The 18649-nt window shown below is 32.4% G+C and overlaps 1 protein-coding gene across 1 annotated transcript; it reads left to right on the plus strand.

Moving 5' to 3' along the window:
- Nucleotides 1-7522, plus strand: LOC113397130 (facilitated trehalose transporter Tret1-like). Its single transcript, XM_026635293.2, has 3 exons — nucleotides 1-454; nucleotides 4183-4318; nucleotides 4672-7522. The coding sequence occupies exons 1-3, from the start codon at nucleotides 314-316 to the stop codon at nucleotides 5913-5915; spliced, it is 1521 nt and encodes a 506-aa protein (XP_026491078.2). The 5' UTR covers nucleotides 1-313; the 3' UTR covers nucleotides 5916-7522.
- The last annotated feature ends 11127 nt before the right edge of the window (nucleotides 7523-18649 follow it).

The following is an 18649-nucleotide window of genomic DNA, read 5'->3' on the forward strand; positions in this document are numbered from 1 at the left end:
CCACCGGTCATTTTTCATATCAGAATACTTCACCGAGCTTAAAATACGCACTTTCATATTCTGGTTCCGTTAGTCGAGAGCTTCTAACGAAACACGTTTTAGAATGAAATAGAGATCCACCAGTTCGGTGCTCTAAAAGATTTCTTAAAATTTTCTTGATCTTGACAATGACGGTTGAATTGAAACGTGAAATGATCTTTAATGCGAGTATTTACGAGTCAGTGATAAGATAGTGAACATCAAACATCTGATTGGTTCCATAAAACCCTCGTTTCGGACTTACGACACAGTATCACCACTGATTCGGAACGCGATGGACCGCGCGACCGCCTCTGAGTTAGAAAAAATTAACGTAAGTGAACACGAGAATGGTAACGCTAAGAGCAATGGTGAACAAAGGACTTCGAAGACCTACGATGAAGTACAATCCAGTCATTCGCCTTTTTGGAGACAGGTGCGTTATATAATTTTTGCGTATTTGTTAGGAGGCTGAGAATTGATGTGATATAGTTTTCATTCGCTCGTAAACCCTCAATTGAACTTTCCCATTCGCAAATAAAGTAATATATATGTATATTTTTTATTGAAGTAACAAATACAACGAAATAGATTACTGATTTTGGGGTCAATTTTAACCGATCGTGCAAATGACGTTTTATTTTTTGAATTAAATTAAAATGATTTATTCCAATCAATTATACAAAAACAAATATTTTTTTTTTAAATCAAAAAGTCGAATTTCAAAACGAATGTATTAATTATATATTCGGACCTTGATTTGATGTTAAATACAAAAATAATTTACGTTTTAACCGAGTATGCAAGCCAACAACTGCCTCGGGAAGCTGGTTTGAAGTCAACACACAACGAAAGGTTATAAACCAAGCTACTTTTAATACTTATAATATCCTTTGTTCTTTCCATATACGTCTTAAAAATACATATGAAATTATTGGTTACTTTATTATTTGGACGTATTATTAATATTTGAATAAATAAAATAAAAAACGCGATAGTAAATCATAAAAATGATACAATTGGTGTTTTAAATTTCAACATGTAATGTTCTGCTACCGTTTTAAAGATGATGCATAGTGAGCTATACTTACATTAATTATTGTTCTACATTTTAGCGGAAACAGCATTGCGCGTCATTGTATGTACTTTAACCCCCTATTCTATAATGCTAATTATTACAATTGCTTAGAAAGTTAATTAATTTAATAAATGTGAATACATAACACAAGACACATTTGTTCTGATGTTTGAAATATATACAATAATTCATTCAGCTTTTAACACTCCCCAATATAATTGTTAATCTTATCGATTTTATGTGTGGAAAATTTGTCATAGTTATCCTAATTTTATTTTACATTTTACATTTTTTTGTATCATATGTAAGGGAAAAAAATATCTCAGTAATAATATCAATATATTTATATAACCCGACCTTTGTGACAGCGCTGTTCCTTTGTCGCGTGGGTCAGATAAGTGATCGGAAAAAATGACGTGTTTTGCAATAATGACCTACAAAACTAAACAAAGATAAACCGATGGTATGTTCGCTATTGTTCTTTGAATACACAATATTCTCTAGAACTCCTCTCCTGTTGAATGAGTGCAGGAGCTGTAACTGTAACAGTCACAGTCTTTAGGCCTGTTAATCCCACTACCGGGCTAAGTTTTCCTCTCCCATGAGGAGAAGAATTGGGGCATAATTCCATCACGCTGCTCCAGTGCGGGTAGGTGGTACACATGGTTCACGAATTCATATAAATTAGAGCCAGTGCAGGTATCCTGACAATGTTTTCCTACATAGAAGAACACGAGATGTATAATATATATAAACATGAATAAAGCACACCGGTTATGACGCACGCGTTCTAACCACTCGGCCATCTCGGCTCAAATGATTGGAAGTAGATATGATGATATCAATCATTACCGAACACGAAAATATATTATAATATATGATGACCAAATATGGGCTAAGTTTGAATTTGGTTAAACATTAATATTGCATAAATTAAATTGATGTTTACATTTCCATTTAGCGTAAAACCAATGTCGAAACAAATGTTCCACCTATTTTCGTTATCTCATGAGAGTCGTCTGTATATCGTTTCAGAAATGGCTTTATTGGTTAGTAGCAAATTTATAATTTATAGGGGTAAAGTTTCCGAAGTGTGGAGTTCAAACGTCCATCGGTCGATAATAAGTTAATTTTTTCTGTCGCGAAATTCTCTGTATATAAAGAATGGAGTTTGTCAGTTGGTTGTGATTACATTCCTGGGACTTAAGAACGTAAAGTCCTGCGCCTAAACAATTCCGGTTTTATGGGTTCGCCGTCCCATCAGGTTTATTAGTGACGATACTACAATATCTCTCAAGGGTCGTTGGGATTGACCGTCATCACCAAATCGGTCAGAGAAATATAATTGTTACTCATTATCTTTTTTTGATACGGCGACTTTAAACATTTATTTCCCGATACGATAATGATTATTGCAACGTATGCGTCGTGTGGACCAGATACGAGTATAAAGGTGTTGGTTTTTGGAGCTCCGTGAATTGTAATCATCTATTTGTAACGTATCTGCAAAGTGTCTCGCGAAACAAGCATATATATGTTATATAATTAGTAAAATGATTAAAAGTACCCTTTGACCCTACATCTTTGATACTTTACATTTTATATAATCATACTAACATTGTTAAGAGGGAGTTTTTTCTGACAACCGTGCTTAGCAGGAGATGCCTCTTTCTCTGAACGTAACCTGGAGGTTTGTAATTAAATTATACCACCCTCTCATCAGATATTTTACCGTCAAACAGCAAATCTTAATATTGTTTCCGGTTTGATATTCCATCTTAGCTCCCAAGGTTGTTGGCGCGTTGCCTTTGTGAGGAATGGTGAATATTTCTAATAACGCCAATGGGCAGTGGTACTTACCACCAGGTGCTGATTTGCCAATAATCCGATGTTTACACGAATATGTATACTCGTATATAATACATTTACCTATAACTAAATTTAAAGCTCAGATTTAAGAAAATATATAAGGCATATTATACCGATATATGGATTATATTTGTTAACGTTACATACAGGACACATAAATATAATTGTTCATTATTATTAAATGTATTTTTTATTTACGAAAAACAGTAACTACTGAGTTTCTTGTCGGTTCTTTTCGATAGATTCCATATTCTGAGGCAGATGTTACTTAATATTAAAACTAGCATTGTAAAATTACGATTCTTGGAAATGCCTATTTGAATGAAGTGTATTTTGATTTTATTTGAATACAATCATTTATTTAATTAATATAACGTGGGGTACGGAGTCCGTGGTGTTCATCAAGATAGCACTGGGTCTGGCAGTGACCGCTTTAATCAAAATTAAATATCATATTGATAGTTGAAGATTTGGTGTCAATGAACTGATCATGTATATATGAATAAATTATTGAAATATTTAGGCAATAACTTTATTTATATAAAACTGCATGGCATATATTATATTAATAAGACTTCAATAAATAACTTAGTTAATGTGTCCAATTCTATATAATATTTTAATTTGCTTTTTTATAAAAAGTCATGAATTTGTATCTATCAACGGGCCGTGGCAAAGTTATAAATTTTTTCATAACGATTTATTTAATATTATTCTTAATGAAATATTATATTATAAATCTAAAACTGGATTTTATTATTTAAATTTAATTAAAAAATTACTTGGTGGTAGAGTTTTGTAGCACGTCTGGTTAGGTAACACCCATTCATCAGATATTCCACCGAAAAACAGCAGTATTGTTGTGTTCCGGTTGGAAGGATGACATTTGTAACTACAAAGGATATAACATCTTAGTTCCCAAGGTTGGTGGCACATTGGTGATGGAAGGAATGGTAATTATTACTTATAGTGCTAGAACTTGCTCGTCTGCCTAATCATAAAAAAATAAATATTCTTTCACAGGAGAACTCTAACACATGTTTATCGATTTCTTCTATTCGTAATATACAAGTTATATAATATTCTGAGTCGGCTTGAATGTAAGCGATATCAATTATTTATCACGTTTCTGTTTGACGAGTAGTTAACTAGGATTACATAGGAATTACGTAAGATATTTCTTAAATAATTAAACTGAGTAATGCTCTCTATTTCAGGCCTTCATAGCTTTAGGGTCGTTTATGCTGTCCTTCAGTGCGGGAGCCACCGCAGGGTTTTCAGCAATCCTCATACCTCAACTACAGCATGCTAAGGGGAAACATAAATATTCAACTGAAATGGTCTCGTGGGTGGGTAGGTATTCTTGACACACATTTATAACTATACTGCACTAAGATATCGAGTCCAATCACTTTAGACTTCCAATGTAATTATGTTCAAGATGGCTCAGTGGCAAGAACGCGAGTCATACTCGTTGTGGGTTCAAGTTAAGACATGCAAGACTATTGCTTTCATTGGCTGTTATTTTATTCTTTACTCTTTTATGTTAGCTTTAGATTAATTTAATCTTCTGAATTGACAATTCAATTGTTCTCGTAAAAGTATTTGGTTTTATTGCATAAAGTTTATTTAGGTTTTGAAAATATTTACGAGATATTGTAAAAATTGTGCAAACATTTAATGACGTTTTATATAATTCCTTCCAGCGGCTATGGCGTCGTTTGCTCTGTTATTCGGAAACATGATATCCGGATATTTAATGGAAAGAATGGGAAGAAGAGCATCACAAATATTACTATCAGTGTTTTACATCGGTGGTTGGACCATCATTGGATTTGCCGGAAACATAAATTTCATACTATTTGGAAGATTCATTACAGGATTCTGTCAAGGTTGGCTTGGTCCATTGGGGCCAGTTTTTGTTGGAGAAATTAGCTCACCGGCTTACAGAGGACTATTTTTAGCCGGTCTCTCCCTGAGTATAGCGTCAGGTGTCTTCATGTCTCACTTGTTCGGAACGTTTTTACATTGGAGCCACGCTTCGCTGCTTTGCGGTGCGTTCCCTCTACTTGGATGCATTATACTTTATTTTGCACCGGAATCACCGGCTTGGCTGGCATCTAAAAACGAAATCGACAGGTGTGTGCAGTCCTTCCAATGGTACAGAGGTACAAGTCCGGAAATGAAATCTGAACTGGAGAAGATGATAGCAGATCAGACTCAGAGGAGAGAAGAGAAGAGCAAATTGGCGACATTAACGGAAAATATCAAAAAACCTGAATTTTGGAAGCCCCTGTGTATAATGATAGTGTTTTTCATAATAACTCAACTGTCAGGGATAAACGTAATCTGCGCTTACACCACCGACATTATGGAAGTGCTCATTGGTAACAGTTCGCACACCTATGCGGCCATGTTGGCAACGGATATTTTACGAGTGATTGCCTTAGTAATAGCTTGCGTTTTATTGAGGAAAAGAGGACGACGGCCTTTGGCTATATTCAGTGGTATCTTCACCACCTTGTCTCTGATACTACTCGCTATGTACTTATATTTAGTGGAAAAACGTATTATAAGACATATATCTCCATTCATATCCTTAGGTTTAATGGCGATATATATATTTGTGTCTAATTTGGGAATATCATTGTTACCTTGGAACATGGTTGGAGAATTATTCGCAACTGAAACAAAGGGCTTGGGATCTGGTATCAGCGTTATGATGACGTCAGTCGCATTCTTCGGAACGATAAAAACTGCACCCGCCATGTTCCAAGGGATAGGATACGAGGGGACTTATTTGTTCTATGGATTGTCAACGTTATTCGGGACAATATTCTTATACTTTTGTCTTCCTGAAACAAAAGGTAAGACATTATTACAAATAGCCGAAGAATTCCGATACGGAGACAGGAGCAAAAGAAAAGATAAGGATTGTGTGAACGTATAATTACAATGTCGGGAGGTCGTGTGTTCGAATAATATGTAACAATATTTAAGTTTATTTTAAACTCCAGTGTGATACCTTTAAGAGAATGCTATATTGCAAAGGATTTAAATAAATGATATATACCTTTATTGTATTCGATATAATTGGTATTTATGTATGTACGTTTATGTTATTTGATAATATTTTAATAACTAAGTGACGTTGAGATTGTTAATAGAGGTAACTACTTAACCCAGTAAGATAATGTTTTAAAATTAATGGAGGGCACTGTAATAAATCGTATTAAGTATCGTTTAGTATTACGAAATATATACATGGATTTAATAACGTAGTAATGTTGCGTTCGTATATCTTTGTGATACGTGTTATCGCTTACGAAATGTTTTGATTGTTTAATTGAAGTAATTGTCCTATAATTTAAATTAATGTCTCGATAATATCACGTGATATATTACTATAACTTTTTATTAATTATTTGTTTAAATTATTCGTTTAATTTAAAAGCAGCGTTGTTGTAAGACAAAGTGGATTTGAGTCGCTTCGATGCTCCCTAGCTAATAAAAACCTGAGGTCTATTTCACAGAACGTTAGAGACGGACAAGTGGCACGCGTCGTCGCTATGTTACACACGTCTTCCTGTTTTGACACGTGTATATGACCTTTCGAAGTGTACGCTTCTCGATGATTCGCCAACATCTGCGAGCCACTATCGGAGACCAGAAATTCCCACGTCGGAACGCGACATGTTTCTGAAGGAGGCAAAAAATCAGGAAAACATCTGGGGCATGGAAACGGCTATATTTAGATAACCGCAGAGTTATGAGAGGAATCGTTATTTATATTTTATATACAAAATAAATTAAAGCGATAAAGTTTATAATTGGTTTTTATCTTTGACTAAGCAAATTATGTATTAAGTCTTTATATCGTAGAAGATTACGCAACGTTGATATAACTGCTAGCGTCAATTATTTTCGGATTCATATTCTAATAAAAACTGTATTTTGTGATCTCCTTAACAAGCTTGCCATATTACCGTAACTGTGATATTGCGTCTGAATTTAATATGTTTGCATTTTCTATTGTATATGATTAAGAAAACTTGTACTTCGATGTTCGTTTAAATGAAATGCCCAGGATTTGACTAAAAAAGGAAAAGAGGCTAATAATACCGACATACGGAACTCAAGACAGAGCGGGGGAGGATTCGGGGAGAGCGTCAAAATTGCCTTTTATTTTCACGTCAAGTAGTTCCTGTGTTTTCATTTGTTTATTATGCACCACTTGCATATCGTGCCATCGCCAGGGCGAGCGATGCTTCGCTCGGAGCGGAACGAATATTTAATAACTCACAATAAGACACGTGCCAGAGCGGAAGTCGCACACGTGCTATCAATTAGAGGTCTATAAAAAATACTAGAATAATTCAAAGGCTCACCCGCAGTGGGAGGAGTTGTAATGTAAAGCAAGATATTATAGAAATTTGTATTGATTTATGAAGCTTTTAAACATAAGTTTGATAACAATATATCTTAGATGTAATGCTCAAATAGTTGATAAAATCTAATTATTAATTTAAGAAGATGTAAAATTATATTATAATTTTAATAAAGGAAATAATAAATTATACATATGTTAAGAAGAAACGTAAATGTTTGGTAAGATATCGGGTTCAAATCCTTATCATTTATTGTATTTTCGTTAGTGAAGTAAAACATGGCGAGGCCTGAGTCGGGTGTCAGTGGTGGGCTATATACATTTTCCTTAAGAGGGAGGCCTTAGCCCAGTAGTGAGACATTTCAAAGCAAACCTTGTAATTTATATATAATTTATTTATAAAAATGCAGAAAACCAATAAACAGAATACTTGTAGTTGTACGATCAACAAGTAAATTTAATGCTTCAGTAATTAATAAAGGATTCCGATTTTATTCGATTCAGTATAATCTCAGATTATAAAACAACAGAGCGCTGAATATTATAGTAAAGCAACAACAGCGAATACAAAATTAATAGAAAATGCTAATTGCCAGCAGTGTAGTTCTAAAGAAATTGATTAATTTAATTTATTCTTGACGGATTGAAAATAATAGGTTTCGCTTCACACTACTGGGAATTTGTAGTCGCTTTTGATTCTTCACTATATTGTTCCACGAGCTCCGTATATTTTTGTTGTTGGCTTGGTATTCGTTAATATAATAAAATACCGCAGATATTTTTGTCTTTGTCTTCAATTGTTTAAATTAAAAAAATAAAAGATGGAATAAAACCATAGACTTCTTTATTGCTATTACCATACAAAACCTGTGAGTCTCTTTTGGGTATCTCGACGTTTTCAAGGCAGTATAACATTTAAGTTCATACTTTAACGTGACTCAAATTGCTTACATAAGCTTATTTAAATAAATATTTGTTTAGTAGTGATTCATCTAACAAAAATTGACTTTTTTATTCTATATTGGAAAATTGACCACCTGGGAACTAATGTCATGTCCCTTGTACCTGTAGTTACACCGGCTCACCCATCTTTCAAGCTGAAACACAATAATACGAGTATTATTACCAAATTTTAGTATGAAAGGGGGTAATCGCTTTTTATGTAATTTATTTCAATGGAATAATGTATTTACATATGCCGTAGCATTGACCCTACGTCGTTTTTTACAAAACTTACATAAGTAATGACTTGATAGGAAGTAACGATTATTGTTCGGATATATTTTGAGTAATTTAAATTCTGTGACATGCGCCTGACGTGCGGAATCATAGTTGAACTGTGCACGTAAATCTGCGTGCACGTGTAACGTTGTTCCGTGATTCCGGTTCTGGTAATGGGGTATTTTTTATTATTTAAAGGGAATAATTATTGAAATAGCTATCGTAAATGAATAATACTTGTATCTGATGTTTTAATTTTTTACATTTGACATTCAAATTAAATTTATTATAAAATATATTATCTTAATTATTGTTTATAGCTTTTATCGCGGCAGAAATAGTCAATTTTATATTTTAATACACACTAGTGTTTGTAATGACTGCAGGCGGTCATTGACTATAATACAAAGACAAAGACGATAATATCATCATCATATCAAATGTTTATTTTATAGGTGCTTCGTCTTGATAAGTTTTATTGCCAAATAATATGTTAATTTTTATTTGTAAAGGTTTTAAATTAAAATTGTAATCGTTTTAAAGATATATATTCTTTTAATATTCAAATTAACTTACGAAACAACTCATCAACGGAGACGGAAAGAAAAAAATAGTTTCATCATAGGGTAGGAGCTCGGAGCCCTTCTCAACATCGTCATAACTGCGACGGTCTTTTATCTCGCGTTTCCTGGTTGAATCACACATGACTCTCAATTCTATTTTTGTATCTCTTAATTGTTGTCCTTATGCAATGCATGTGTTCGACTTGTTCTTAACGTAACTGCGTACAATTTAAAGTTCTCGAGATAAACATATGCGTTATCGTCGACTAGCAATCTACTTTTCCTCACTAAGTTACTGTTTTTATCTGTTGTTTGTTTTTGATGAAAGAATGCTTTATTTACTCTTGGATAAAGCTTAGTGTGTACAATTTAATTACCTTGAATTCCTTCAGTACAGTAAGAGATAGAAATACGTAGAATCTGATGTTGAATCAAATAAGTATGTTACGTTCTGTTACATACTTATTCGAATTAAATGTCAAATGTTTGGAAAACAGTGTCTATGGAATATATTGTCGGATCTTCTATATATAATAGACATATTTTCTGAACCGTGTTTGTAGCTTAAAGTGTTCGTAGGAAAATTTTAATAAATTATACCTAAATTTGTTTTCGATTTTCTGACTTCCTATTTTAAATAAAAAATAAATATACAAATGTCTTTATACAAGCATATCTTTGGTGGATGACACATTTATCCGTCGCATTTATATTTTAAACATAGGGTTCATATTAGCTAGAACACGTTTTGTTACGGACGCGCTACAGTTATTATAAACTAGTAAACAATTATCTAACTTTTAAACTGGTCTTCATAAAGCAACATGCGTAATATTAGCGATGTTAAAATATATAATACAGAGACTATTATAATAATTCGAAATTTTGTTAACATTAATAACACATTCTATTTGAAATCGCTTAAGTTTTAAATATATTTGACTATCAATATTCATAGCTAAATTGTCTCAAAGGCCAATGCACTCAAGAATTGGTTCAAACCAAGGCCAGTAGGTACCATTGAATATGTATAAGTCTATTTATTGTTTATTATTATATATCGTACTTGATGGTTTTTCCTACATGCGTCGTTTGATTTGATTTGATACATAAACCAATCCACACCAGAGCAGCGCGGTGAAAAAGGCTATGAACTTAAGATTAAGTGGAGGCATTAACATTTACATAAACATACTTTACATCAGTATGAATACTTGTCTATATTTTGTTACGCACTTTATCTAGGAAATACATGCACATAGTTCTAAATATATTAATTTATATTTTGTGATATAGTCATAGAACCGAGATGGCCCAGTGGTTAGAACGCGTGCATCTTAACCGATGATTGCTTAACCCGCATTGGAGCAGCGTGGTGGAATATGCTCCAAGCCATATCCTCAAAGGGAGAGGAGGCCTTTAGCCCAGCAGTGGGAAATTTACAGGCTGCTAATGTAAATGTAAATGATTTAGTCATAGCTAACGTACTTGTATAGTACAAACTCAATCAGATCACATGCAATGAATTATTTATGCAAAATAAAAATGATTACCTACACAAGAAATCGGTCATGATTATAATATACTAAACGGGACTAATCGTGGCTTGGTTTATTTCAACTAGGTGTTTGAAATATTTTAAACAAGTGGATTAGTGGTATGAATATCTAGTACGTATATTAATTAGCTTATATACAAAGTTCAACAGCACCGTAAATTGATATTTCTACAGAATTTATTATTTACGATATTTGTCCGTTAATATTTGTATTTGAACTTAAATTTGAAATATATTAATTAATATTATATTATAAAATTTATTAAATGATTTATTTTATTTATTTATTTATAGGTACACAAACAGAATACAATCAGACCATACATTAAAATTACGGAATTACACAATTTTGAGCTAGATTACATTCCTTAGCATGTGTACACGGCATGCTCGTATCAATTATATATTAATGGAGTCTGGTACTATTTTATAAATAATATAAAATAGTACCAGAATTTCTATAGAATTTAAATAATGGTGAAGGTCGCGGGAAGCCGCTCGTGGCTGCACAAGACCGGTCGTTGTGGCGATCTTTGGGGGAGGCCTATGTCCAGCAGTGGACGTCCTTCGGCTGAGAGATGATGAGGTGATTTGTATTTATCTATAAAATCAATGATGAACTTGACTATATACATATAATAGTTATTAAAAAAGTGTGTGTGCGTAAACACAGGTGCAGTTTCTATTTTATCACTCTCATAATCTGAGAAACATAACATAAAATAGTGATACAGGGAATCTGAGTGATTTAACGCGGAACGTAATGAGTATTACACACATACTTATTGTAAATAATTAATATTCCAATGAAGTAACAATGGTTTAATAGGTATCGCCGCAATCTCAAATATATCCAAGATTAAGAAATTATAAGCGTTTTGTCAAATGGTTTGTTTCTCGGGCGTAAAGCTTGTGTTAGCTGAGCTGATTTTAGTCAATAGTTGTTTAGACATTCGGCAATCTTAATGTTATCTCTTTGGAATATTTTCAACGTTAGTTATATGATAAACAAAGGCTGTCATAGTGACGCGTTGACTATTCATTGCAACATACAACATACAATATATACCATAATATCTGCGTTCGTTTGGTATAAACAAATAATGAAAACTGCTATTTCATGATAAACCCATTTTATGTCAGTCGATGACTTCAGTTTAGTGACTTGACTTGACTTGAATTACAGTATAAACACAATTATTATTGATGGCGAATTGTGTTGGCTATTTTGGGTCAGTGAAATATGTTAAATGACTTCTTAGGGTAGCAATTCGCCCTGAAATGATAATACAAATTAGGTACTCGTCAACTTTGACTTATTATATGTAGATAAATTATTCGTACTTTTTTAAAGGTATATTTTTGTTGAAATGAGTGTTATAACTTTTATTAATAAGAAAAGGATTTATTTATTTATTCTATACATTTTATTTTTTAAATATTTTTCGAAATTTGAATAATTTATTGTTTTTTAATTTATAATTAAAATTTTACATAATAGTGATTGTTTTATTAGACTGAATTATACTATGACCTTTAAAAAAACTTGTCACACGATTGATTAACATATTCACTTTAGCTAATAGACATTGTAGTATAAAGAATAAGTAAGCATTTAAACTTTCAATGGGCAGTTATTTACAAGGTAGTTCTTACTTAGGTACTACCGGTTTCTAATGAGCACTGGCTGGCTAATTTAGGAACATATTTTAGAAGTATGTTAGACAAGTTACTTTGTAGTTATTATGACTAATAAGATCGGTCTACACCAAATGTAATTTTTGTTTAGTCAATTAAACAAGTGATATACTTTTGTACACTATAAATTATTAGCAGAATAGTCCTAGTCACCTTGCAGGACTAGATCATTCGAGACGATTCCAGGTGCGGATTCAGTGTGCTAATGAGCGAGCTATCTTCGTGGAATCTCTGTAAGATAAAATGAGGAATGCTTTTATTTACAGAATATTCGGAGTTAACCTAACTTGTAAAATTAGTAGGTTAAAGTGAGCTGGTCACGTCGAAAGCCTGATTATAAGAGACTACTCCTCCAGCCAGGTGGGTCGAAGAGGTAAAGACGATGGTGGGCCTTGTCTACACTTGATTGGATACATAGATCGGTTGTGTGGGAGTTTCGAACACCTTGGAAATGTTTTAGAAGCAATAGCTGATTGATGAAAAGTTGGGATTATGTGATAATCCCCAATTCACATGCTGCTCTACTTTGTCTTATTTTAGGAGATCATGACACAGATCAAAATGTATTTCCATATCTCTGAAGTACACGTTGCTAATTATTTTGCGCCGTGAATCATTAATAATGAATTGTTTACGAGTTGTATTTCGAATCTGCTGTTTGTTATCTTGTCATTTATGTAAACGAGCTCATTCGCTTTGAACTTTATACATTATCTGTGTACGTGTTTCGTATAAAATATACTGTCTCTAGTTATAATTACTTTTAGTATACAATTTTAAATTATTCAAGCAACTTTGTTAAATACTCTGGAAATAACCATGAATTTATTCTAAGTACTTTTATTTGTCCTTATGTGGGGTTAAAATATATTCTCATATATTATGTCTCGTAGTTATAGTGACTAACTCAAGACTCATAATATATTATTCGATTTTCTATGAAATAATTATCCGAAGCATCCTGAAGTTTGGCAATAAGTAGTTAGTGTGAACAGTCTAGAGTATAGGAAAGTGGAACTCTCTTAGGTGGTCTTGGTTTGCCATACTATCGGTTTATGATAGAGTGCTCCTGCGTTTGCGTGCATACTGTGTAATATTTTCTTTGACAATGGTCGAATCGTTCGAAATATGTGTTTAATTTATATACATTTACTCCCGATCTTACTTGTTTCCGCTTAAGATGTTATACTCAAATATTTTATATATTTATTTAGCCAAACCCAGTTCTAAAGTGAGTTATTAATTTCCAACACCCTTAAGTTACATGGATAAATTTATATTGCGATTGTGATACGCAAAAATTTGATTTATATAATTCGTAGCTGTTCAAGCGTTACTGCTCCGCTCGTGAGATTATATAACAATCAATTATATTCATTGATAAATGAGATGTATAATTATAAAACTGGTAGATCGTATGGTAAGCGTGTTTAATCAAAACTCTATAGATTTACTGATTTGCTTTTTGGTCCAACTTCGAACCTTATTTCTAACAAAGATAAATCTTGCTCGATGAGTTTGCTTAACATGCAGTATATTCCGTATTATTAAACCTATAAATATAATTGTAAACACGTTGTTTGACATGGATAAAACATAAGAGAAAATACAATAAAGAAAAGTAGAAAAATATACACATATCTTAGTTTTGTTAGGTAAGTTAATAATCTATTTAGGGTGGTCGTATACGTCGAATGAGATTTTTCAAATTACAGTCAAACAAAAGCATATGTTACCGTGACTTTTTGCGTTTACTGTAGTCAATTTAGTATTGGTTTTTGTAACAATCCGAGTCTGCCAGATGGTTCTTGCGTCGTGTCGGTCGCATGCCGTATGGCGGCACCAGGCTTTGGAGCCTGGCAATTTCTCTGTCTACTATCTCAGATAATCTTATTTACGTCTGTTGCAAGAAGTTTAAGTCTACACTAAAGTATGAATACCAAACGCGACGGAAAGATTTTCTATTTATACATATTTAAGCGAAGTAACTATATATTTGGTAACTATTATTGAGGGCTATTTAACGTAAAAAAACCACTAGGATCGAATGATCCTGTGATTAGTTAATAATTATGACGGATTACATTTCACTCAAGTGTATAATGTGTATACTAATGAAGTGATTATCTTGTACTTATATTCTTATTGTACGATTGGATCTTGATCTGATATCAATGAAGATACTTTTGTTTTTAAGTAACCGTAGTGACATATATACAGGCGACCACCGAAACTAGCGTTGCTAATAATGATTTTCTTAAAGTCGCGAAGTACGCTCTGTTGTTTTGTGTTTCTTCCTATTTTTTCCTTATCCTTTTAAATGGCTATTCAGCTATGGTATTTGTATTAATCGTACTTTTGCAACGCTGTGTGCTGTTTGAAATAAAGCTATCTATTTATCAGTAAATAAATCAGTGAACTCGTTTTATATACGTCTCAGAACCCAAAGGTCTTCGCATAGAACGCTGAGATTATGAACGTCATTCTAATCTCTGAACACGTGGATCTATGCAAGCAATGCGTTGAAAAACTGCTTATTCAGTTTCGAACGTTGTAATTCTCAAAGCAAAGTCCGTTTTTTGCTCGTTCCCATGAACCTTGCGACAATGGAGGCGACCTCGATGAAAGACTGGAATAGAGATCCACGCAAGAATAAATATTACAACAATAGGGTAGCTTCTTTGACTTTACTTCGCGTGTGTAGATAGTCTGCGACGGTTTGATACTTGCAGAGATAATTCTTGATAATTTTAAAATGTTATAGTAGATGTTAGTCCTTTTAACTTTGAAACGACTAGATGGATTATACTGAAAATTTTCATAAATATATTTGTAATGCATAAAATTCGTATCTCTTGATTTATGCCCAGTGAACCGGGCGAGAAAGAGGTAGAAATATTATATTTTATTTATATACTGCATATGGATACATATGTTAATTTTCATGTATGTTATTTGGGTAATAATAAAAAAAAAAAGTTATGCTACTTTTTTGTTACAGCATAATATCTTTATTCAGTAAATGTAACACAACAAAATTTTTAATAATTTTAGTTTTTATTTTATCTAATCTATAAAATAAAATAGTTTTCTTCGAATAATATCGAAATAATTTTAACATTATAACAAACATTGACGATTTATGTAATAATTTTTTTAGAGTATCAATGTTAGTCGTTCGCGCTATAATCCCCAAAATAACAAAAGATATAGCGGCTTCTAACGGACTTTTTGATGCATCGATCAAGATTTTTTCCTCGCGTAATGTATATAAACAATTAATACATTTTATAATACGAAGCTGAGTTTTCTATTCCCACGCCTTTAATATTTTTATTGTTTATTTACTTATGATTAACATGGAAAATATAAATAGTATCGTAAAATACATAGTTAAGTTACGATAATTTGTTTGAAGGGAGCTATCGAAAGTAATTAACTAACACTTTATTTGAAGAATCTGTACTTAAGGCTAAGACGCTTGTTTTTAAAATGCGCGCAGTAAGGACCCTTAAGTTTTGCTTGTCTCTAAAATTCTACGGAATAAGGGACAAACCCTGCAGTGGGCTTTTACGTGTCTGCTTCTCTTACTTACTTTAATATACTATTATTTATACTGATAAAGTTATTGCTTTAACATAGCGATTCTATATTTCGTGATATTTCTTTATTTTTTGTATTTTGGTGCAAATAAAAGTATATTTTTTGTGTATGAATTCTATTGTCACCTCAGCTTGACTGGCCTGTGTGCGTGTCTGTACGAGATGAGCATTGAATCAGCAACTATCGCATAGGTGGAGCTCTAGTTTGCTTATAAATAAACACATCCCGAGGTATTAGGTTTTATTCCTGGGTCGAACTACTAGGAAGCAATTGAGTTCAAGTAGCATGGAAGGTGGTGTCTACACTCCTTTGCTGTTGAAAGATTATGTGTTGTCGTGTTCGATTCTCGTGTTTGGGATTATGAGATAGAGTAAACATTACAGCAATACTACGGAGTTGAATATTCACCGTTCCATCGATAAAGGATTCTTTATTCTCAAGTAAGGATATTTTATTAACTTCCCACGGATTTTGGGTAAAAATCTCTAATCCCCTATAAAGATTTATTTGTTCACGTCACTTAAAACAAACTTAAACAGCATTTTTAATTCTAATTTACAGCGATAATAATGTAAAGAGTTTATTAATATTAGATTTTTTTAAGTGATCTTGTTTATTTTGCCGCTACCTGGAAGAGTTTAATGGTTTTCAAAATGCATTAATTTCGCTGCTCGCTCACGTGTATCTAAAACACTAATCATGAGGAATAGTGCCTGACGAATGGAGCGGAAAATATTTAAATAGAAGCCAAAATAGCGTGCAACGTTGCGCCCTAAAATATGACGACGTTTGATGAAAAAATATAAGAAATTAAAATTCTCAACGCTCCCGGAAACCGGACGGACGGATGCACAACGAAGTTGCGTTATTAAACAAAGTAAATGGTGCGCATTTTTCGCAACTTGTGTGAGATTTCATGGGAGAAGAATTACTATGTTAGGTTTCTATAGATTTGTTTGTTTGTATACGATAAAATCTAAAAATGAACCGATTTTAATAATTCATTACACAGATATGTACTCTTATAGTAAGTACCAAATGAATTCAGATTATTTTTGGCATTATTTTAAGGTTTATTTATTATATAATTATATTTTCAGACGAGGTGTCCGTACCTATCTTTCTACTATTTGATTGAGTTTAGTAGATTTATTTGAATGTTTTATTTTGTAGGCAGCAACAAAACGTAATTTAATTTATGAAAAGTAAAGAATTGTTTGCCATTAAAGTATTTTTAGAACGGTATGTAAACTATCTTGATTACGTGAATTAACAAAAATATAATAATAAAAACAGCTGCCGAAATGAGGTGATTTTTTTTTGTAAGGACCTCTCTGTTGCTTCTCACCAAGAGTCATGCAATAAACCGTCCTGGGTGTTTGTTTAAATAGTTTTTATTACAAGAAAAGTGTGATTATAATTATAATATAGATCTTGTTTATTTAATACAAAGATAAAAAATCTTCGAATATAAAAATATCGAATTTTTACGCAAAAGTCCCAGTTCGCTGCACAAATTATCGCTAACAAATCAATAAGACTTTTATAATAATTAAACTGTTTAGAGTCTTTTTAAAAATAATGCGAATAAAACACTTAACTTTATCTATACAAAAAATCGCAAATACATTATAAAACATTTATATCTTATATCTATTCAAAATTATTCAAAATAGTTCAAGAACACGAGTGAGTAAATTATTCCTTTTAAACAATAAAAAAAACGGTTAATTTGCATCGAGCGTACGTTCCAATACCCGTTCCCAAAATGCTCCTATTCTTCTCATCTCCCTTGAAATCTGGTATTTTTTAGACGAGTAACGGCAGCGCATTACAATCATAATGGCGTTTCAGCCTAACCGTTACCGGGCCAAACTTTGGGCCCAGTCTCACTACACCGACGATCTCCCCTTAAGGTACGAGAGCCTAATAGTTAAATAATAAATGAAATTTGATGAGAAATAACACTAAACATTTTATTTTCTATTATTAATAAGCAATTATAATAAAAGCTAAATATGCGTTATTATTTTCATATTTAATTTTACAGTGAGATGAATAATTTGAACTGCCTGTTAAATTTAACACTAACCAGAGTTTATTGTACGCAGTGGAACTGGCTCGGCGGCTTTTTGAAACACAAAGCATTTTAAGTAGGTCATTTAACGTTCAGCAATTTGGCTGCATTACCATAGGGGTTTGTTTCAAGGGGTTGCTATTCAGAAGATGTGGCATTAAGAGTGTGATTAAGATTATCGAATGTCGAAAATTAGATGAAAATGTATATGGGCTGTTATTTAGAGGTCGTACTATAAATTAAATCACGAGGTGTCGATAAACCTTTTTATTTATTATACTTAAGCCTATTATCTAACATCACATAACTTTTAGTTGAAGGCACAGTGTTAGGTAATTATCATAATTTGTATTTTTATTAGGTGCCCTATTTGACCTTTATGTACATACTTAAATTATACCTACGATTTAGTTTAGTATATTATTATAACACCATCGTTAGTAAGATCAAATTACAATTATACAATATACTTCAACTACATTATAACTAACCTATATAAAATTATATAGATATATAATATTATTAATAGAATTGTTTAAATAAGTTATTCCATATTTAAATGTTAAACATCTAACTC

This window comes from Vanessa tameamea, chromosome 3 (assembly GCF_037043105.1).
Source record: "Vanessa tameamea isolate UH-Manoa-2023 chromosome 3, ilVanTame1 primary haplotype, whole genome shotgun sequence".
NCBI lineage: Eukaryota > Metazoa > Arthropoda > Insecta > Lepidoptera > Nymphalidae > Vanessa > Vanessa tameamea.